Genomic DNA, 23,161 nt, shown 5'->3' on the forward strand with positions numbered 1-23,161 from the left:
CTAGAGGGAGGTCATGGAGAAGATGAATCTGGGCTCAGCACTCCATGGTGGGAAGACGAGAGGTGACAGGTACACAGGGAAACCAAAGGGGTTCCAACTGGGTACAGGGAGGCACATTCTCCCTGTGAGGACAGTAAGTGGTGGAACTGGTTCTTTGCAAAGACTCTACAGTCTCCCAGATTCTCCAGACTTCTATAAAGCCCTGAACAACTTGGTCTGGCCTCATGGCTTCACCCAGGAAATTGGAGAAGAGTCCCTCCAGGATAGCTGCCAGCCTGAATAACCTTCTGGAAGTGGAAAAAGCTCTTCCAGGAGACACTGTAGCCACCAGAGCCTTTGTCCTTATGTTGCACTCATGGACACTTGAATACTTTCCCACTCAATGTACAAAATGACTCTCTTGCTTTAGACCTGAACTGGGACATTCTAGGGTGACTTCTCCATGATTTAGGGCACTTATGAGAGGAACATCACTTGACAAATTGTGAGTCCAGTTAGTGAAACAGATTGTCTTAGGCTTAAGTGGGACATCAGTGATGCACAGAAACTTCCTTTGCAGGCCTGCATTTCACCCAGATGAAATGTCCTTTTATTCGTTATTTTTGTTGTAAAGCTCAACTAAGTGGAACAAAGCTAAAATAAGACCATTTAAAGTTGGATTGTGCTGATAAAAATCTTCATTGACAATGACCTAAAATAAAGTTCAGAAGCTCACATACTGTAGCTGAGCTCTTGATTTTTTTCTCCTTTTTCAGATATTCTTAGTTAGGAAAGAGGGTAATGTGAACAACATGGTCCTCACAGTCCGCCTGCCAGTGCAGAACGAGGATCCTGGTGTGCTGGAGTACAACATCAAAGAAGAAAAATCAAGTAAGGTCTTTACATTCTTTTGTCTTGCTCTGGTTATTGTACTGAATCCTCTTGTGATCACTGGTATTTATGTAATCTCACTTGCACTAAGCAGGTTCCTCTTGTGACCGGCAGCAGATCTTCCTTTTACAGTGTAGTTCAGTTAATATTTCCTGCAGCTGCTTTACCTCAGCTCCCCTGTGGTTCTGCACCTTGTGTTATATTTACAGACTCACAAAAGGAACATAAAGCACCTCCAGACGAGGGGGCCAGTGCTTTGATCAAGCAAGAGGAGCTGCCTTTCACCAGGTGGAAGTCCTGAGAAAAGCACAAGGCACTGGCTGACTAAGCTTTGTTAACTCACTGAATCTGTCTCTATTTCTGCCACTGAATTTGGGGGTCACCAGTTATCTGACTTCTGCTGCATTGCCTTTTCAGTCATACTGAACAACCAGTTACTCCTAAACTGTTTTCAATGCCTCACTGTTTCTGGGAAGCAGGTGGGCCTCATGGCTGGTGGTGTAGGTGCTGTTCCTTGGATAGCCAAGCCTGTCATGAGCAACAGTTCCCAGCCAGCCATGTCTAATGCAGCCCTTTGTGTAAATGGATGTGTAAGGCATATGATTTCCACTTTCTAAGGAATACTTGAAAAGATGTGAATTTTAGGATAGTCATGGAAACACGCACTCAAAAGAGTTCATCAAAATAACTTCACACTATTATTTATACGAACGCAGCTAAATCCTCTGTTGCTGAGCTCTACCCCAAAGCCTGCTTGCCAGGGTGATCATTTTATTCTCTGCTAAACCACTTGTGTTTCTGCAGATCAATGTTGTGACTTATTTCTTTCCCCTTGCTCAAATGAATTTTGACAGTTGCTCAAATGAATTGTTTCCTTCTCATACGGTTCCTTTCATACCTCTGCATCGTAAACAGACTTTAAAGCCAGAGGGAACGCTGAATCTCTTAATCTGTTCTAATCTCAAAACCAGACCACAGCCTGTCACAGCGTTGCTCCTGCACAGGGCACAGCTGCCTGTCTGGCTGCTCAATTCCTCAGAAAGCTTTCTCTCATCCACCTGCTCCTTGGAGCACCCAACTGCAGAGATGCTGCATGTGTTCGGTGCTCTTGCATGAGGGCAGGAACAGCAAACCTTTTGCCACAGCTTAAGGTGTTCAATTAAGAATACAAGGGCAAGGGTTAGCTGTGGGGTAGGGGAACTCTTCTTTATTTAGCTATTTGAACTTGACCTGGCACTTAGATTTTGCATGGTGGGGAATTGGGTTTTGATGATTCAAGTTTTCCTTTGGATAAAAGCTAAAAAATTGAATCCTGTCATCCTAAAAAATTTCATTTATAGAAATGTTACTTCTTGACTCCTGTCCTGTCCCATAAAATCTGATTTATTTGAGGACAAGCAAAGTAAAATGTAGTACAAAAATGTTACTGAGCTAGCCTAGCTAGAGAGATTTTCTGCCATGCTTTTCTAACTTATTTGCTTGCTATTTCTTATTTATCACTAACTTATTGCAAAATATGTGTTCAGAGACACAGCTTTCTTATAGGAACAAGAATTAAATCAGTTTTCACCACTTTCATGCAAGTGGCCAATTAAGTAGAGAAGGGTAGTTAAAATTCAGCTCTCATTCAAAAAGCAGGAGGGCTGCCACCACATGTGCAGCAATCACAGTGGCCATGAGGCTCATGAGTTCCTATGGTGGATATTCATGTTACTTTTAGCTGGAGTTCTGTTAGTGTTGACCTGTAGAAAACCTCTCAGTTCTCCATCCCACACCGTTTTGACAACAACATACTGGGTACGGAAATGGTCATGCTTTTGCTTCCCTTCTCATTTAGGGTAAGTAGTCTGGCTTTTAAGTTTAGAAGACATTGAATTATTTCCTGTCAGTAAAGCCAAAGTACTATGTCTGGTGCAAAGAGAGATGGTAAATCTGCATCATGGAGTCTAACACATTAACTTTGACATATTAACTTTGTGTTAATATATCAAATATATACTCCACTGCCCTCTAAACTTTTTTTCAAAAATAAAATTATATGTTGTCTGAATGCTTTAAAAGAATTAAGACTAGAACCTGACCTTCCTTGATAAGTACGCTATTTTGCCTGGATTGCCTCAGCTTAATGAAGTGCCTTTTATTCTTCCCTGTTATTCTGTGTGTGGCAGGGTAGGAGACCTCTGAGCACCCCCAGAGATGCTGTCTTGCTGTGGAACGCAAATCAGTTGAAAGTTCACTGTTACACCCCTGAAAGTGTGTAAAACACCCCATCTTGCTCAGCCTGAGGACCACTGTGAACTAGCAGGGTTTTTCCAAGGATCTAGCCTTCAACTTTAGAGAATCCCTCTTCAGGGAGGGACTTGCTGCAAGGAACTTCCAGCTTGCCACTGAACATCGCAAACAGAGGTGAATCCTCTGAGAACTACCTGCTCTTTGAGTCTGCACTCAAAGAGGACCTCCAAAAGGACCATCTGTAATTCCCCTGTCATTCAAGGTTCCCCCTTCTCAGCTGTAGTGGGGACTAAGCAGCTTTGATTTTGCTGGCCTGCTCCTAGTATTTCCTTTCTGAGTTGACACATAAGCAATGATCTGTGTCACACACCCCTTTCTGAGACCTGGCTCCTCCTAAAAGGTTTGAAGAAGTAGGAACAAGTTCTTCTCCTTGTTACCTCAGTTCAGCTTGTTAGATTCCACAGACTTGATGCATTCAGATGTAAACTGAAAGCTGAATTTGCCTTGACATATATAGTTCCAATTTTATGGAGATCCTACCTTCAGTTAAAATTCAAGTTGCAACCCAGCAAAATTCAAGTTGCAACCACTTACTATTTTGAAGCACTTTTCCAGCTAATTCCTGTCCTTAGGACTCAGTGCAATCTCAGTATTACAAGAGACACAAAGAAGGATGTGCTAACCTTAGAGGTTGACATGGTTGCTGATTGCTCTGTGTCATCTCCACAGTGGTATCCACCTCTTACTTTTACCATATGCAGCTTTAAATAGCAGCAATTTGCTGCATAGTTGTTTGTAAAAAGTCATTCTCATCTCTTCCTACTTTTCAGATTGTATTTGAAGAGGCTTTCCCTGGTGTCATAATGACAGTAGGGAGGTTCTTGCACAGCCCTTGTGATCCATATATAGATGGCCATTCAATGATGTATGAAAAAAAAATGGAAGCTTCTTAGCATTGCACTGCCAAATAATAGTGGATCATTGTTTTTCTCTTTCTTTTCCCCATATCAGATCTGCTTTGTTTATGTTTGGTGAGACATTTAGGGAAGTACAGTTTTCTGAGGGGAAGACTGGATTTAATTGTGATTTTTTTTTTACATGGAAATCCCCAAAGAACCCACTAGGTAAGCAAATCAAGAAATGAAACCTTTTTTTTTTTTTTTTTTTTTTGTGGAAAATTTTCACCTGTTCTCTGAAGTAGCCCTTAGAGTCATGAAACAGGAGAATGGATTTTAAAAATTTTCTTCTGGTGCTTCCTCTTTGGGTGTAATTCCTCCAGAGACAGGAAGGCTAAATCCTAGTGGCATCGAAAGGTATGGTAGAGACCAAACAGCAGATACCGGGTGCTATGTGGTTAATCAGAAAGTCAAGAAACCTGGCAACTTTCAAAGCCTTGGATCTCTGTGGTTTTGCTCTCAACCTGAAAGATTCCTTACTTCTTACTCAAAACAGTGGAAATCTCCCAGAGCTAAAACTTGTTACAAGATTTCTTCTATCTAGAGATGCAGTGTTGGGAGCTACCTCCCAATCTCTGCTAAAATCTCGACTACTTTGAGCACTTTCTGTTCTGAGAGTTGTCCTTTACTTCTGCTTTGTTCTAAGATGGAGCCCTGGACACTCACATCCCAGGAACTGAGCACCATTTCCTTAGCTAACTCCTGCCCTTGGCTCTGCTTAGCAAACTGGTGGTAACCTCAGGTCAGTTCCCCCTCCTCTTTATGCATATGCCACCAGAAGTCATTCCAAGCTGGTGTCAGCTCCATTGTAGCAGTATTAAAAAGAAAAGAAGTAGATGTTGAAAGTAAATGTGCATTTCTGGAGTAATATACACAGAGAGCCTGAAAGAAGCGTCTGAGTATGATAGACCATGTGGTGTAGGTAGTGACAGTAGCTTTTACTTTCACAAAGAGTTATGAAGACACCTGCCACAGAGGTTAAGTCCTTTAATGGAAGAATGTTCTAGAACCATAAACTGAGGTTAATGCTTTCTTTGTTTCTGGGAAATTTTGTGAATAACAGCTGAAAATAATTGATTTCATGAAACCCATGTGTTGACTACGTATTTCTCAGGAATCTTTCATATATGCTTTGGTGTGGAATGGGTAGTAATTGTTTCCCAAACTCTTCTGTACCAAAAAAAAAAGAGGATGGGATTCCATTCCCAATAAGCAAGATGGCACTAAACAGAAGTATCTGCAATTACACAGAATAAAGAAGAACATGTTATTCATATTACTATAATTTTTTTATAGATATAACAATGGAATTGATTTGCCAAGTCAGTACTCTTCAGGATCATGTCCTAAGTAGTTCAAGTCTGGCCTAAAATTGCCATGGGTGCCTACTCCTGTGATTGTGCTCCTGCCTTCCATTGCTGCAACTGGCTTTGCTCACTTGGAAGTTTATTTTCCAGAGGTGGTTCACTTGAGCCCATGTTGTGGAGTTGCTGTCCTTTTTCCTTATTTAAGCTATACCTGCATGGGACAATCTGCCACCAGGTGTAACTGTCCAGAAGCATCTTTTTCAGTACACAGGGCCAAGGCTGGGCTGAGCCTGACAAAATGGATGATTGCACAGCTGAAAGAGGGGTTTGTAGTGAAATCTTGTCTGTAGTGTGGTTATTTAATTTCTTAGAGGAAAATTATGACATTTAAATTAAAACTCTGTGTGTTCTGATCCTCCCATCTTCTCTGGAGACCAACTCTGAATGAGCTGGAGCATAACGGAGGTCTTGAAATAACCTTTACACAATCAAATAGGAAAATGAAAATAAACAATCTCCAAGTAATACAAAAATGTCCAGAGCATGATTAATACCTTCTTTGAAGGATGAGACGTGGTGCCATTGGACATGGTAGCTTATACTCAATTCTGGTTTATGAACAGTAGCTGTACTTCAGGTTATGTGGTTTGGGCTTATAGTAAGGACCCACAACAGACCTTGACAGAAAAAGTACAGGCAATTACTGCACTCAAAAGCACATTAAGAGCAATCACTGACCGCTGCTGCAAAATTGCAAGTCTGGTAGCAAGAACTATGTTGATAAAGAAATCCAATGTCTGCCCAGGTCACCTTATTTGGCCTTTCTTAAAGTCATGCTGAGCTCAGGAAGTGCAGACTGGAGTTTGATATGAAATGCTTGACACAGACAGTAGGGATTTAGGAGAGCACCGCAACTCAAGTGAAACACATGGCAGCAGTTTACCTGCCTGGTTAATGCTCTAACTGCTTTTACCTGTTTGCCATGAAGGTTCATGAGGACCTGACCACTTCATACATTCACCTCCTAGTGGACTCTATCGATCAGGACAGACAGAAGAGTTACACCAGGTATAGAGGCAGCAGGAAGGCAGCCTTGCTCGGGAGACCAAACAGCAATTTAGATGAGTAAAGGTGCTCCTTTCAACGCTGGATTTTAGGAAGGGTGAAATCAGTTGGAACAGATTATTTAAGGGCTAAGATTTCACAATATACTTTCTTGCCTTAATGTTCCCATATAGGTACTGTCTAAATCTGTGAAAGCAAGCAAAGTCAACTTTGTCAATCACTACCAAGTTATTTCAGTCACTTCAACACTCCCATTCCTCCTTCCCAAGTATAGACAGGGGGAAAAAAACCCAGTTTTTTATTATAGACCAGTGTAATTTGCACAAGATAAAAAGGACATGTAGCAGTAACAGATGGTAATTAAACTACAGTAATCAGGCAGCAACATGTTTACAAGAGGGGCATTAGAATAAGAGGGGTCTGGACTTTGTTCATTGTTGCAGGCTTAGCTCTAAACAAAGCTGCTGAAAGCCCTGGTCTTCACACCCCAGCTATCATGAGGTGAGGGGTCTGGGCATGCCTGCCATGAGGGCAGAGCTCAGATACGAAGGATACAAATTCCTGCCTGTGTCCCTACATGGGTCAGTGGGTTCAAGTGCCATGTGAGGGGATTCACCAAGTGAGCATGAGGCAGGGAACAGGAGGAAGACAGACAAGGAACAACTCAGTAGATGCTCTCTGTTGGCTCAAACACCTTCAGATGCTGACAATGGACTTGCTTATTGCACTCTACTGGCACCCTGGCTGATATGGCCAGATACGGTTCATTATGGTAGATTTTCCTGTTTCATTTTGTTAATGTTTATTTTAATACATAATGCTGAGGCTGGATAAGCAAACTCAGGACCAAAGTACTCATTGCTAACATGTCACAGCATGGTCAGGTGGTACTTTCCCATGTGAACTGCATTGAAGTTCTGCACAAATGGGAAAAAAATAGGAGGATAGATCAGTTACTGCAGCGTACTGACAATTTAGCTCCTTTAATGAGAATGGCCAGTTGTGCAGATGAACTTTGTGATATGAATATTTTTGTGGAAGTGTTGACAGCTCTTGCAATAGCTTCCTCAGTTTTGCAAGTCTTTCTGCTAACACTCTGCCTGCTGGAATCAGGAAGTAGAATGAAGATAGATAGAATTTTTTACTTTCCAGAAAAAGAAATAACCATCACAAATGCAGAGAACCTTAAAATCTTGGAAATACCCAGAAAACAGAAGACATAGGAAAACAACCTATAAGAAGGCAATCTTCCATTTTAAGAATTAATTTTAATTGCATTTATTTTGGATCCCTTCTGAACTAGAATGAAGATGAAAAAGGTAGAAATCTGCAGTATTGACTGAAGTCAGAAAGATGGGATCTTTGACTTCATGAATGTGAATAAACTGACATATGTGCTGGTATTCATGCCCTTGACTTCTAAGATGAACCATTTAATTGGGTAGCACTCGCAAATTTTCATGAGAGTGTTTCAAGGCTGGATTAATCCTTGAGTGATTTGGTTTGACCTCATGGATGACCCCGGTTTAGGCAGGAGTTTGGGCTAGAGACCTCCTGGGGTTCCTGCCAGTCTCAGGGATTCCATGAGAGGGAACCAGTCAGTGAGTCTGAGTCAGGCTGTGGGCAAGCTTGGGGCAGACAGCAGTTCTCAGAAGAGGTGCCTCAGTAGAGCAGCAAAAGGAGTTCCCATTCTCTAGGGACCAGGCTCTTGGTGAAATAGTGCTGAGATTTACAGATGGATGGTGGTGAAAAAATCAATAAAACTTAAATATTTCCTGTGCTAGTGTCTCTCCTGTGATCTCCCCAAAACCCATAACCTTCCTTTCTTTGTTTCCTTCTCCTCTTGTATGTGGAGAAAGACAGAATGTGCTCAGTTTATTTAATCAGTGCAGATTTGGAGTTACCTTATATCAGGTACCTCAACATACGTGAAAAGACCCAGTAAGGCCCGATGGATGTAATTATATGCCCCTTACTAGATTGGAGAGCTAAGCTTGCTGCAGGCTGAAATAAATTTCATCATGTGGCATCAATAACACTGTTTTTGCACAGATATTAAAAAGACTTTTCAGTTGGAGAGGGATAATCCAAGGGGTGAGTGTACGTTCCATGCTTCCCAAATCAAACCTCTCAAGACAATCTCTGGCTTATCATACTGCAGGCAGAAGGGTCCATCAGCAAGTATATTTGGTTACTTCTGTTATCATTGTAATGGTACCACGGTTCTTTTTTAAATGGTCACTTTAACCAGCACAGTTGGCCTCCTTCAGTGAAAGCTCTGCAGCTTTCAACACTGGAAAGAATAATTCTTAATTCTGCAAACTAAGGCATGAAAAGCAGGGTAGAACTACTTATACCTTTGATTTCCTCTGAACAGATTAGAGGTTGAACCTGACATTACAGAGCAAAAAGATCAAGGTAGTCCTTTTTTAGGGTTGTGGGGGTTTTTTTGACACCCCATGCTGCTATTCAGCAATAAAGCAGACAAAGAGGAGACTGCCTTGGCAGCCACCTCGTGAACTGCCCTGGAGACTTGTCTACCAGCCAGGAAGGTCATTAATCATCTTCAAGTTAACTACAGAATATGCCTTCACTGAATATATATATGTGTGTGTATATATATATATGTATGTATATGTATATAAGGCAAAAACATCAGTAGTCCCAGTAACTAGTAGTTAAGGTACTGTAGCCTTATGAGCACAGGTAAAGTAGATGGAAAAGGGTGTAGTCACTTTCTGTAGGAGAGGCAGGAGCCAGGTTTTATGTGGGTTCGGATTGTAACTTTGTGCTGACACTACTGTCACAAGAAGAGCTCTTGCCATTCCTCATCTGTCAGTTGCTTGTGTCCATGCATCATGCCCCTCTGGTCCCTGTCTCATGCAGGTTATAGCTGGGAAAGAGTAAGCAATGTGGATGTAAAAGCAGAAGGGTGTGGTGAGGCAATGCTTCCTTAGAGGTGCTATCATGTGCTGGGTTATGTGAAATAAAGTCTGGAAAGAAGAAAGTGATAAGGGGCTGGAGTGGCTAAGGGTTGACATTGGGAAGGCAGACTGGAGACAAAGGTCTGAGAACAAGGTGGAGAAGGGCAGTAGGTGACCAAGGATGGGGTCACATCTTGTAGTGCTGGATGACTGTATGGGCCTCCAGTGTGCTCTGGGTGAAGATGAAAGAAGGCTGATCATGGAGGCAGGAGCCCACCAGAGCTGCTTTGTTGTACCAGGAGAGGAGGCTTCAGACAGCGTGAAAGCACTGTTGGGATGGGTGGGAACTCGGTGCCAAACTGTAGCCAAATTGTCCCACAGCCACCAACCTTACTGAGGCAGAGCATCATTGGCAGTGTGCTGAGAAGCTGCCCTTCTTCACCCTGCCTAGCTGAATTCAGCTGACTTTTCCCAAGGAACTCAGTGTCATGACACTGGTTTTACTGCCTGAGGTCTGAGGCACAGGTTGCTGAAGGGGCTTGGCCAGCTGTGCATCACCAGCCCTGAACAAGCACAGCTCCTGGCCAGCACTGTATTTACTGGGCTCCAGGGAGACCTTTTGCCTGCCAAGCTTTTGACATTGTTCAGCACTGAGGTATCAACAAAACTATTCAGTTTTTTTGTATGCTTTCTGTGTATAGCCTGACAGGCAATTCCGCTGCTGTACTGTGAGGAGAGTCAGTTTTTCCAATTTACTTTAGAGGAATGTTTCCCTTTATTGTTGCGTGATGGAGCGTGTGATTGAGGCAAAGTAAGAAACTGTTCTGGGCCTGATTAGCCTGAAAAAAGCAGAAATGTGCTAGAAAAAAATAACAGTTATCAACACCCTTGGGACAGAAGATCCCTCTTCCATTCTTTCACCAAAACTGGCTGATTACATCTCAATTAAGAAATCATACATTTTAGTGGCAGAACTTGTCCAAGACTATTTTTTTTTTCAAGGATTAGCCAATTGATGACTAAAATTTTGTGTATTTTTAACAGGGGAGAATAGAAAAGCTGAATATGTAGTTAACCTTAGGGTTCAAATTTTAAGGAGATAATTGCATATAAGGAGGCCTCTGAGCATGCACCTAGTATCCTATTTTCCTCCTGTTCAGTGCAGCAGACACCTTGCCATTAAGGAGAGCAGACTGAGGAATGTTATCTTTTAATGCGGTTCCTGTTGCTGCCTATAAGATGTAGAGCTACCCTAGTTATCTTCAGATTAGCCTCTCTCAGACACAGATAACAATCTGTCTGCATCATCCAGGGCCCAGCATGGGCTAATTTCCCCTGTTTCTGCGTGTTTCCTATTAGAGAGAAAAGTCTACCATTGCCTACACAGCTTCTCGGCAAGAAAAAACCTACCGCTGAGCAAGTCTGCCCCATGGCATGGGATAACTGGGCAGCTCAGCCCCAGTCCTGGTCTTCAGATTGAGAATGCCTTTTTGCTTCTCCTTTCTGCTGGATCTCCTCTGTCTCCACAGGCAGGACCAGGTCAAAGGCCACCTCTGTGTGGGCTGTAATAAGGACACAAGAGACATTATCTTCGTCTCGTCTACCATCTGTGGTTTGATTGGAGATAGAGACTGAATGATTTCTAGTCCCCCTAGACATTTTCTCAAGGTCAGTCTGCCTGCCAAGGATGAGTTCTCCATTATCTGCACCACTATTAACCCTGATAATTGGGTTAGAGTCAAGGAGTTCCCATTCATGAGACTCCTCTGAGCTAGGAGCCCAGAATTTTGATTTGGCAAGAACAGTGACCGAGGTCCTGGGGGATATTGTAAAACATGGTATGAGGACATCTTTTATAACCTATTGTGCAAGTTCATAATTTCTCTTTTAAATGCAGACATGCACAAGAAAAGCAGAAAATCTCATCAAGTCCTTCTCATTTGAGCCGAGTTCCATGTTGCTTTGACACACTGCTTATTTTAAAACATAAAACGCTTTTAAAATTGAAACATTTAAAACACAAGGCACTTGTGCAGCTGCTTTTTCAAGATGTAACAGTGCCAGGTTTCCATGCAGTTTCAAAGTTGTTTTGGAAACATTCTGGTTGCTTATAGCTGGTGGTTTTTGGTTTTTTTTTTAATTTAAGCTCTCATCCTGAAGAGTTACCTCCCCTCTCTCCATACGAACACTTTCATTTTTACTCTGAGCTTTAAATCGATAGATTGTAGAGAAAGCCTGTTGGAAAGAAGCCCTCAGGGTCTTGTTAGCTTTGTTAATCCTCACTTTGGAGTTTGTTTTTTTTTTGGCTTATTTTTCACTCCCAAGAGGAGTAATGTAAAATCTGTGTGTAATCAGAGCTAGAGACTATGCGTGCTGTTCCAGGATAATATTGTCTTACCCTACGCTGCTTAGTACCTTGAACACAACCCAAAAAGCTTACTGGTTTTAAACCAGCTACTCTAAATCAATACCCATAATACAAGTGTCCATGTCTCAGTGGTTAAACTGGAACAAATTATAATTTTTGTCCTTGGACAGTGTTTGCTATCTGAAGATCTTATAGAGCTTAATAAACAAGAGTTTAGACTTGTAAATGAGGTAAATAAGACACTGTTCAAATGAGGGCATTAAGGACCTCATACTTTGACCTTTGAGTAGGACTCTCAAAGTCAGTGACAGTGCAATCTATCCCACTCAGAAGTGGGAAACAGAAGAGCTTCTTTCATCAGGTTGGCAGTTAGGTGGGATTGCAGCTCTAGGAAGCAGAAATGTAATTTTTTTCCATTTTTTGTCCACCCTATTGACCTCTGCCATTTCAGAGTGGGTTATTCCCTTTCATCATTCACCTTTGGAAAGTGTCCTGTTTGGAAAAGTCCTTTTTCCTGGAAGCTTCTCATGCAGAATGTGGTTCTGGATACTGAGTGGCTTCCCTTAAAATGCTCAGAAAACTTCCCTTTTTCTATATGATTAACCTCAGCTCTATGGTATTTCATGGCGTATCTCAGAGCCAGAGAAATAGACTTTTCTCCAAAGTAGATGGAAAAACCCCCTGTTTTTTAATAAAATACATCTGTATGATAGCACACATTTTTCACATTAGTATTGATTCTCAAGGTTGTCCATATGGCCTGGAGATTGCTGCTAAAAACTAAAGCCCCAGAATTCCAAATCATAGCATTGCTTCCTGTTACATGAGGCACAGGGGAGACCCTCTGTATATCTGAATGCTTCTTTTGCTTCACAAAGTTCTACTGAAGAAATTTGCCTTCTGAAAGCAACTTACAAATATATATATATCCAGTTTGTCTTGTCAGCCAGAGCCCTCAGCCGAGACAGTTTGAATGGGTAGCTGGGCAGCATAAATCTTGTACTGACATTGTAATGTTTGAGTGGGTGCTGAATGACCTGCAAAAATGTGACTTCTCCAGCAATGATCCCAACGTTGGCTCAGCTGCTTACTGCACCAACCACATCGACTGAATATGTTATCCTACTCCCCTTGTGTCCTTGGGAGCCCTCTCAGCCTCAACATTTCAGAAAGGCCATGTTTTCCTCCATATCTCTGCAAAAACAGACCCTGTGTGGCTATATCTAAAACTCAGTCCTTGGAAGAAATCTCGGATCTCCCCAGTCTCTGGCTGAAGAAACAGTGGAATTTCCACAGATTTTCAGGTGTTTATTCCATACCTGGAAAGGAGATATAGGGTGAGGATCTAACTAGGAGGTCAAGTGCTTTGAAATGGAACAGCCATTCTCCACACCATGCTCTGCTCTTAATCCCTGAAATTGCTGTTCACAGGGACACTTTAAGGAAAGCACTTGAGCAGCTGTGACAGTTTGCTTTTAGTTGGGTTAGCTGTGCTTGAAGTACCTGCGAGAGACACCTTCCCAACCCCTGCTGAAACACTGATCACAATGAGGAAGAAACAGAGCAGTGAAATGCCTGTGACACACTTCTACTCAAGCATCCTGCAGCAGAGACAATGAGGCCAGGCAGCACCTGGATTTTATGCTGAATTAAAGGCATAAAATCTTAGTGGGCACCAAGGTGCTGCCCGTCTGCTTGGGTGAATGTGGATGAATCAAAACACGGTGGAGTGGCCCAGACCCCTGTGCTGTTAGACGTGAGGACAATTCCTTTTCTTAGCACCAGAATATGCACAGAGGGAAACAGTCATGTCTACTGAGTGTCCCCTCTACTCAGCCCCAGCCTGAGAAGACTGCAAAAGCCTGTGGTTTACATCTTCTTTAGTGGCATAATTTAATTCTGTACAACATAATTATGTTTTGTGAAAAACTCAGTTTAAAAATAGATTTCTCTTACACTCTAGAACCAAGCTCATTAACACTTTATCACTTTCATTAGTTCCCAGGAACAGCTATGATCAGTGATTTTTTTCATCATGACCAGAAAGATTAAACTCTATAGGAAGACATAAAACTGAAATCCTGTGAGAAAGCATGAGTTGGATCCACAACAGGAGACTCTGGCAGAAGTTCAAACCAGGGAACTATTAGCCCTTCCTTGATGAGGGGAAAAACCAGAAACAACTGACAATTTAATGAAAGAATCACTAGGAAAGAGAAGAAAGACAAAACAGACATAGGTTGACCAAGACAGTCTTGAATTATGCTACCAAAAAATAAACTACAGCTTAGACATCAGGTGGAAGAAGCAGAGGCATCAGATCACAGAATAAATAAAAACGCCTTGAGAAGAGAAAATAGATAAACACTGGCAATGTTTTACAAGAACACAGCACTCAAAGGCCACACAGTACTGTCCAGAAGGTCATCAAGAAATAGCACAAGAATCAGTGTGAGGGACAGATAGTAGAAACTTTCAAACAAACGGAGCTGTTGCAGAAAAACGTACCACAAACACACTAAGGACTTCAATCTATGCAGTCTAAATTTCCTTCCTTAGCAACATCCAGCTGAAGCTCTTTCTCTTAATACCATCATGAGCCAAGTGCATGAAAAAGGACCAGAAGGAGATTTACATGTACCTGGAGCACTGAAACAATAACCTGAAGGAATTACATCACACTCTTGTGCGCTGCTGTAAAGCACAGCAGGTAGGACAAGCGCAGCGTATCGTGACAGACACAACAGCCTCAGCACTGGGGCTACAGTAGACACTGCAGCCTCTGTACCCGTACCCACTGCAGTCCCTATAGACAGGACTCATTCCCCAGGGGCAGGAAACTGCTAACCTGCAACAGCCAGGAATGGCAGTTTCTGGGAGTAGGAAAGTTGGTAACCTCTGCCTTGGAATGTTCCCCTCTTCACAGTGAGCTTTACTTGCTGAGGAGGGCACAACAGCAGGAAAGCTGTCCAGTGCTGCTTTCTGCAAAGGTCGGTACAAGCAAGGTCATGGCAACTATGATATCAAACCAGAGACTTATATTAAAGGAGGGAAACATCTCTTGTTAGGAGACTATGGATTCTAACCTGAAAATAGAAATTAAAAAGTGGAATCACACCCATGATGATAAATCTCGCATTTGCCAGAATCTGGAAAAATGAGAGCGTCAGAAGAACACCCAATCAGGACTTTTGAGGATGGTTGTATTCTCAGTAGTCCTCTATCAACATAATGACTGCAGAATAAGGAATTCATATCTTTGAATTCACATGTTTCTGAAGGATTACATAGATACCAGAAACCGTGAATAAGACTAATATTACCATTAGAGAAGAAGCTGAAGTAGTTGGGTCCCATGAGCCTATGTAAGCAGTAAGATGGAAATTGGGTTGGTTTATCCAAGTGACCAGAACAATAGGACTAGCAAATACAATTCTGTGGAGAAAAATCAATGAGGAAAGGAAGGCAGAATGCTCAGGGACAGTGTGACTCAAAGCCATCTGCATCTGGATGAAGGAATGATGGGGAGATCTAAAGAGTAGAGTAAACATGAATTCAGATTCCAGTCAGTGCATAAAGATGACACTCTTCAGAGCATGCTGCTGTTTTAAAGGGAAAAATGAGATGATCATAAATATTTATAGCAGTTCATAACCTGGCCATGTCCTGTTCACTTACTGAGTTGCACAAAGGACACAAAACAGAGTATGCTCAACAACGAACCACTAACTCGTGTTGCTAATGCTTCTATCACCCATTTAAAAAATAAAAAAATCAATTATTTCTTATCTCCTTGTTTCAGACCTCTCAAAATTGCCCACTGATCTGCACATTTCCCCTTTTATTTCCTGAAGGTGATATTTTTCTGTGGGCTTCTAAATTTCAGGTAAAACTTAATATGCTGTGGCAATGTGTTTTTCTCACAGAACCCAGCCTATTTTTGCTCTTGATTTTGATCACATTGTTGACATTCTGCCAGTGTTATGGTGAGATGTAAGTATTTCCTTGCTCTTCAGGTGCCCTGGGTCTGGTTTTATGAGCCCAAAAAGGTGAGTTTTGTCTCTGCAGTTTTCAGCAGGATTACAGCAACCTGGCAGATGTCTGCTTCTAGATTCTGCAAAAGTCATGAGTTCCTGTAAATGGCAGCGTCACGATCCCTCCCTAAGCAGCAGTGCTCATGTCAGTGAAATGTCCCCCCAGATACCCACAACACATCCACAGCCAGAGAAAAGCACCTCTTCCTGACTGTCTTCTCAGAGCAGGGTGTCTCGAGGGCTGTAATGGCACTGAGAGGAGACATACATTGTCCCCAGCAGTCAACAGAGCCCTTTTAGCTGTACAAACTTGCTATTTTCTGTGTCTTTCCATGAACAAGAAACATGTAGAAGGACCCACTTAACGGTCTCCACAAGTGAATGACAACCATTCCCACAAGAGATGTTGCTGTACCAAACCCATCGTCTGCCATCCAACAGCAAAGCACTACTTATCAGCAGTGTCACCAGGTGTTTAGATAAAAACAGATTAAGGAAGTATTATGGTTTCTCCCAAGGAAGACATTCCTCACAGGAGATTGTGAGGCTTTCCCATGGGTGCTGTGCTGGGAGCGTGTCCAAGTAGCCACAGCAGACCTGTGCAGGCTGCTTGACGCTGTCGCTGTTCAGAATAAATTTTGGGCTGAGTACTGGTCCTGATGGTGTTAGTACCTTGAGTAATGACCTATCTAAAGCACTCTTCTTACTATTCTTCCATCTATTCTTGCTTATTTGCAGGCCACCCAAAAATATCCCATGAGAGCTGCAGGTCTCTGTATGATGAATTCCAGCCTGCTGAGAAATATGCTTGGTTTTGTTACCTCCTATGACCTCTCAGAGCAGGGACAGTCCAATTTATGTATACCACCTGCTGAAAACTTCTGTCCTTAGGCTCCAGCAGCTTTTTGTACCTAGTCTCTTTAGCTATATAATTCCTCGTGATTTGTGGTGTTTTATGCTATTTAACTATATATATGAGGAAAAATAGCTGTATGGTGACAAGGCACTTGTATGTGAATACTCCTGACATGGAGGGGCTCAGAGGAGCTCCCAAAGGGCAGAGCTTCCTGGCACAGAAACAATAAATAGTTCAAATCCAAGTGATTCGCTCATGTATGTGAACATGTACAGGTGCAGCCTGCTCTCTTACAGACACCTGCAACTCAGAATGCCAAAGTGAACATGTGGTTTTTAACAGAAAAAAAATGCTCTTAAAACCGGCATCTCTACAAAGGACTTTATTCAATTCTCGGAGATTTGAATGAGTTCAGACTCTTGGGTTTTAATTCATTCTCTAGAACAGAACTGGGTTTTGTCTTTATTTTTGTTTCCTGTGTCAGAATTGCGAAGCAGATGCATTTCAGACTACAGGAATTTTTCATGGTAGATGTTTAATGAAAAATCCGTGACTGAAACATGATTATTATTATGGAAAAAGAAAAAACTTGCCAAACATGATTTTTCCAGTTGTGAAAGAAAAGTAAGGGAGAGGGATTGTTTTGCTTGAAGTATGTTTTAAACTCCATATAGCAGTATGGTATTGGTGCATACACTGAGGTTAATCTGTTTGTGCTGATGCCACATAAACTGATGTTAGGAATGACTTTTGAGAATTACATGGCCCTTGTCTCTTTAAAAAATACCTACATTGGTATATTCAGCTCAAAATAGCAACCTGCTGGGCCTAGGCTGGGCCAAAGGGAGAAGTAAAAGGAGGAAATGCCTTGTTTGGGGAATGAGCTATGAAGCTGAACAAGCGACAATCTTGAGCATTTCTTTCCAGTGCGATTATCAGCTGGCTGGAGAACAAGAGCCAGTGCATAGAGGCAAGGGAGAGGAGAGCCAGGTGGATACCTCCCTCCTGCAGGCGCTAGAGGCCCTGCTTTGCAGGGGACTAACAACCAGGCAGGCATAGCAAGGATCTGGAGACATTTCCCAGGGCTGTGAATCATGGCTGACTGAGGAAGCTGAGTCACAGTAGCTGAGCTTCACGTCCACAGCTCTGAACTGTGGCCTAGAGAACAGCGTGGAGGAAGATGCATAGCATCTGTGAGCACTGCCATGGGGGTGGGAGCTGGTGCTGCTTCCCAGGGACTCCCGGGATGCTCCTGTGGTGTGAACGGTGTGACTCTGGGCCTCCAGTTCTTTACAGCCAGCAAGCAGGCATTTCTGAGGACCCACTACAGATTTCCTCAACCAGTATCTGTTTGTGATGGTGTGTTGTGTACAAACAGACATAGACAGTTGTGAGACTGTAAAGCTGAAGCAAAGATGAACAGATCTCTCCCGCCGAACCAAGTCTTTCTCTCTGCCTTGGGTTGTCAGTCAATTTGAAACTTTCTCCACCGTCCAGTGTAATTTTTTCTAGCTCAACAGCCAAAAGCTCTATAACAACATGTGAGATTTGGGCTACACAATGCCATAGCATGCTGTTATAAAGGAGGTCGTCATGAACAACTCTACAGTATGGTATAGATTGTATTTTGCCACTTAAAGGAGAGTGCAGTCACTGAATAACACAATGGGAGGGAGAAGACAGGAGAGATACAAACAGGCTGTGCTCACAGTGTCTGCATGACCCAGGTCAGAGCCCACACACACAGTAATGAAACAATAATTTCTTTTTTTTTTTCTTCAGAGCATTTTGTCCATCCAGACCAAACTAGATTCCAGCACGGAGAGTCACAAGGTCAGCCCCATATGTACTGCAGAGATGCACATCCTTAGAGGCAGATGGGCTTGTAATGAACCCTTTGGCTGTGACCTGAGGGTTTTTTTTCCTTCCCATTGTTTCTATTAATGTCACAGCACTCTGATATCTTGATCTAACTATTCAGAAAGCCAGGCTATTTCTTCTTTAGTGTCTCCCTGAAGAATCTCGTTGCATTTAGCCTCGTTGCATTTGAAGCCAGTTCTTCATGCTTCTTCATATTAATCTTTTCTGGTTTTCACCAGTCCTGTACCTGGAAGGATCTGTCCTGGTATTTGAGGATGTCTTCAAACTGGTTGCCTTCTACTGTGTCAGTAGGTGAGTTGGATTTATTGCTTCCATGGCACGGTCACTTTGCTTTCCCCTCTGGATTGACCTTCCCCAGTATCCAGTCACAGCACAGATCCCACTGTTTCCTCTGGTATCCTCTAATCTGCCAGACCAGGAGGCAATATCCAATGCTAGTATCTACAATAGAGCCATATCACCCATTTTCTAACCAGGTGAACCATAATCACAGCTATCCCTGCAGCTGGAAGCTTTGTCTGAAGAAGGTCTGTAGGGCTGCACACACAAAGGACAGAGGCACAGAACTGAGCTAGGAGGGCAGGGAGGAAAAAAGGGCCTGGATTCACTATTTATTTAAAGCAGCTTTAAGCATACACGCACACCTGGTAGCGACTTAGCAAACCTACTAGTGGATTGTTTTCTGCACTTGTTTGCTCAGCACAGAAATACCAAACATAATGGGCACAAAGATGGAAAGATCTGTAAAGTAATTTGCATTAGAACAAGGTTTGATAGCAGCTGATGAGTGCCTTTGTGTAATTAAACCTGTGTACCTGTGTCCTTGTGCCAAGCATACTGCAGCGACACCTCCACAACCTACTTGCCCCATCTCTACTGCAGCAGGCCTGGTTTTGAGTTGGATGTAGACTTTTGACCTCCCCTATATAAACTTAGATGACTCTTAAAGTAGTTATTTCCTTTTAAGAGGAAGAAACAGATTGAGGATATGTTTACAAGGCAGTCATGTTAGTCACTTGGTTAGGTCATGTAGTGGAACAGTCTATCTGCAGTGTGCTGCAGCTTGCCCAGACAGTCATATTCACGCTATTTTGGGGGCTGCTTCTGCAGCCACCTGAGTTTAACACTGCTGGGCCACGACTCCTGCCTCCATGCAAGAGACCATGCTCTGTCTCACCCTCATCAGTTAAAAGACTTTTAGCCATCTAGATGTGTATAGACCCTATAGAACAGACATAAATTAACCTCTGGACTCATACGAAGATTTCTGTCGTACCAAAGCAAAGAAGAGCTCAAATGCAAAACCGAATTTGGCATTTCTAGTCAAATAGCTGGTGAGAGAGAAAACACAGTCACTTCTGCTTTCCTGCAAAAACAATCATGGCTTAAGACAGTCTCAGAAAGAAAGAAAAACTCTTCTGTTAGTTCCTGTTACAGATGTTATTTCTGAGTGTCAAATACACTCTCGGATGGTTCATGCAATTTCCAAGGTTGCTGTCAAAAGACAAGATAAAAAGGGAATAATTTTCTGAGAGATGCAGGTAATAAAAAGACACTGACATACCATTTGCTGGCAGCTTGTAGGAGCTCTCTGTGAGATGGAGAGTGGAGAGGCCTGTTCTCAGGGATGTAGTAAATCACCTATGAATAGCTGGAAATAGCTCATCAGGGCTGACTTTCTTTTTCTTCTCAAAAGAAAGTTTGACCTGGATAGATTACCTCAGATCATAACACCTGTAGGTAACAGGTGACTTGGTGGCTGGTCTGCAAGCTGCTGCTCCATTAATAAAACCAGATATTTTTTTTGTTAGGGTAATGTCTTAATATTTCCTGATTTTTAGATGTATCTTTCAACAAAAAAATAGAATAAAATTGAAGGGAACTATTTATGCATATAAAAATAGCAAACAAAGAAAGCAGAAGGTCCATGGATCCTCTTCCTCTTTTAAACCTGATATCTGCCAAGAAAAAAGTAATAAAGCAGAGATCACATCAGTTTGTGTCAAACAATGTGACAACAGAGTGCTCAGTGGTGCACAGAGCACCAGTGCATATGGAGTACACAGTACATCAGTAAGGTCTGTATCCCTTAATAAGGGCAAAACCAGGCCCCCTGCATTCCTATATCAACAGATTGGGCCTCCCTGCATCTGCAGTCGTGCATTTTTGAGCTGTGCATTTGTGTAGCAGACACCTCCTACTCACAAGGCCAGCTTTTTCTATAATGGTTTCTTGCATCTTGTAGAACATTTTGTTAAACTTTTTAATGTGTAAAATGATCCTGCACCATTCCTTGCTGCCTTTTAGGGACTGGCTTTTCTAGTCCTTTTTAGAATGGGAATTGAGGTAAGAACAGGTTTAGGAAATTGTCACTGGGCAAGAGGCAAACCTGAATACTTCAGTGCCAGTGCAAGAGCTCCATTAAATTATTTGAGACTTAGGGTGTGTTTCAGTGAAACTCAACTAACATTCTCTGAGAAACTGTATCTTTTTTTCAGTAAAAACCCAGCATCTTTCCAGAAACCAAGCAGTCAGAAATCTCAGTGGTATACTTCAGAGCAGAGGGATATATGCATTCTTTTAGTGTCATAGAGCACTTCATCACTGTTTGTCCCTTCACCTAGGGGTTACCTTTTTCCAGGATGAGTCTTCCTTTCCTAATCCCTCTGTGTCTTGCTGTGTCCCAGTGCCTTAAACTTACATATATTTTTTGAAGAGGAAGAGGAGAGAGGTAAACAGAAAGAAAAAGGACTTCAAATCCTTTCCACACAAAAAAGATTGGCTTTTCTAATTACATTAATTACCATTTGCAACACCTTTTTTCATGGGAAGGTATTTTAACCTTTGTGGCCTCCCCTGTGGTGAGAGGCATTCCTGAAGTTTTCAGAGGACAAAGCCAAGACACAGTGATTAAGTCAGTGCCATGGCATGAAGCATCACCACAAAAGCTGGCGATCTCTTGTGAAATCAGAGCAACCCAGACCAGCAACAATGTCCACGATGCCTTACCATCCAGGATTTTGCAGAACAGGGCTGAAATTGTGAGTCAATCCAATCACTAAAACCAAGAGAAATCTAGAGTTCCTATCCATTATGGAGTTATCTTTTATTGTGTTTCTTTTTACAGGGATTTGCTGCCCTTCACCCTGAAGCTACCACAAGCAATATTAGAAGCCAGTAGCTTTCAAGACCTTGAAATTATCTCTAGTCTGGGGATAGGTAAGTCCCTCAAAGCAGCCAGAGTTTCACTCTGGCTCACTTCTTGTGAGAACAGAGGTGCCTTGCGCAGATATAATGCAACTGGAAGAAAAATGAACTATTTTCTTTGGAATATCTGAGGAAGTTTGAATGCAAGAGGAAGATGTTTATGATCTTCAAGTTCATAGAAGTTCATAGATCCAACCTCCACTTGGGTCTCTGTGCAGGGAGTGGGACCTACAGTCTTACTGGGAAAGCTGGAGCTTCCAACAGCTAAAGTGTGACACAGCCCCTCAGGGTAGCTTACACACACTGGAAATAGCTGGCATCTGAGCTATATGGAAAACACCTTTGCAATTTCCCCTTCTGATGTGTGGGAGCAATACTGATGGAAGTGTGGTATTTTTGAATTTTGATATTTCTGCTTCCTCTTGCAAGATTTCTAGTTGGTAGAGAAATGTGCATCATCCCAGCATGTTCTCTCGCCTCGCGCTAATCAGATACAAAAAGGAACATTATTTTTAGTGACAGCACCAAACAAGCGAATTTTAGATAAGATGTATAAAGTTACAGACATGGGAAAAGCAGTTTTGTTGACTAAAGGAGGTATCTTTCCTATTCCTTTCCATTTAGCACACTCCAGACAGCTATAACAGTGCTCCTTTGCTTTTCAGTTTTCCCTCAGGTGTTGAAAACAGCCAAATAATGGAGAAAGTTGAAGAGTTAGCTCACTTAGAGGTACTCACTAGAGCACCCTGGGCCTTTAGGGATCTATTTTTGGATCTTCTGCATCATACCTCCCAGAAGGCATGGGCATACCCCACTAGTTTCAGTTCAGGCAGCTTCGTTGAATTTGACCACCAGATTTGCCTCTAACATTTTCAACATCCTTTATTTTGAGTATGTTCCAATTTGTCAAAACATTCTTGAATATTATGGCTTAAAAAAAGCTGCTTTACAACTTGAGATTACAAATTGCAAACTTAATTTTATTATAACAAGTCTAAAAATCTGGATTAAAATGTAGGAAGTATATCAAGTCTGATTTGAGCCAGCAGAGAATATGCTGATTCAGGCAACAATTTCCAGCAACTTCTGAAAGGAAAGATTAGTTAAAGCACAAGCACCAAAGCAATGTTGGTTGTAGTCTTCTTCCTTCTTTCCTGTACTGGTGGTCATGAAAGTGGTGATGCTTGGAGGTCGTTTTTGTCACGGTATATTACATGCTGGGAAAGTTTCTGACAACAGAAGAAAATCTGTGGTTGTGTACAGTCTTCCTGGGAAACAGTGCTGTGGAGTGCCATGCTGTTTTAGTAAAGTCAAACAGGCTCAACTACTGAGTAATGCTGTTCATTGCCTCCTGGAACAAAATTTTGTGGGTACAAATGAGTACACAAATAACAAGTGCTGCCCAAAGTGACACTCCTCAAGGAAAGATAGCGCTGTCTGAAATTCTCATATGTTGCTTTT

General features: G+C 42.2%; 1 protein-coding gene across 2 annotated transcripts in view; it reads left to right on the forward strand.

The window, feature by feature from the left end:
- Nucleotides 1–23,161, forward strand: part of RIN3 (Ras and Rab interactor 3) — a 66,740-nt gene that overhangs the window by 21,892 nt on the left and 21,687 nt on the right. The window contains exons 1-4 of one of the 2 annotated variants that reach the window (XM_032690806.1): nucleotides 803–870; nucleotides 4,114–4,226; nucleotides 18,712–18,784; nucleotides 21,621–21,712. In XM_032690806.1, the coding sequence (XP_032546697.1) occupies nucleotides 4,127–4,226; nucleotides 18,712–18,784; nucleotides 21,621–21,712 (265 nt within the window). In that variant the 5' untranslated portion in view covers nucleotides 803–870; nucleotides 4,114–4,126. Of the gene's footprint in view, nucleotides 1–755; nucleotides 871–4,113; nucleotides 4,227–18,711; nucleotides 18,785–21,620; nucleotides 21,713–23,161 lie in introns of those variants that run through there. The other variant, XM_032690805.1, reaches the window with a different exon arrangement.

Source organism: Chiroxiphia lanceolata, chromosome 6, assembly GCF_009829145.1.
Source record: "Chiroxiphia lanceolata isolate bChiLan1 chromosome 6, bChiLan1.pri, whole genome shotgun sequence".
In the NCBI taxonomy this organism is placed as follows: Eukaryota; Metazoa; Chordata; class Aves; order Passeriformes; family Pipridae; genus Chiroxiphia; species Chiroxiphia lanceolata.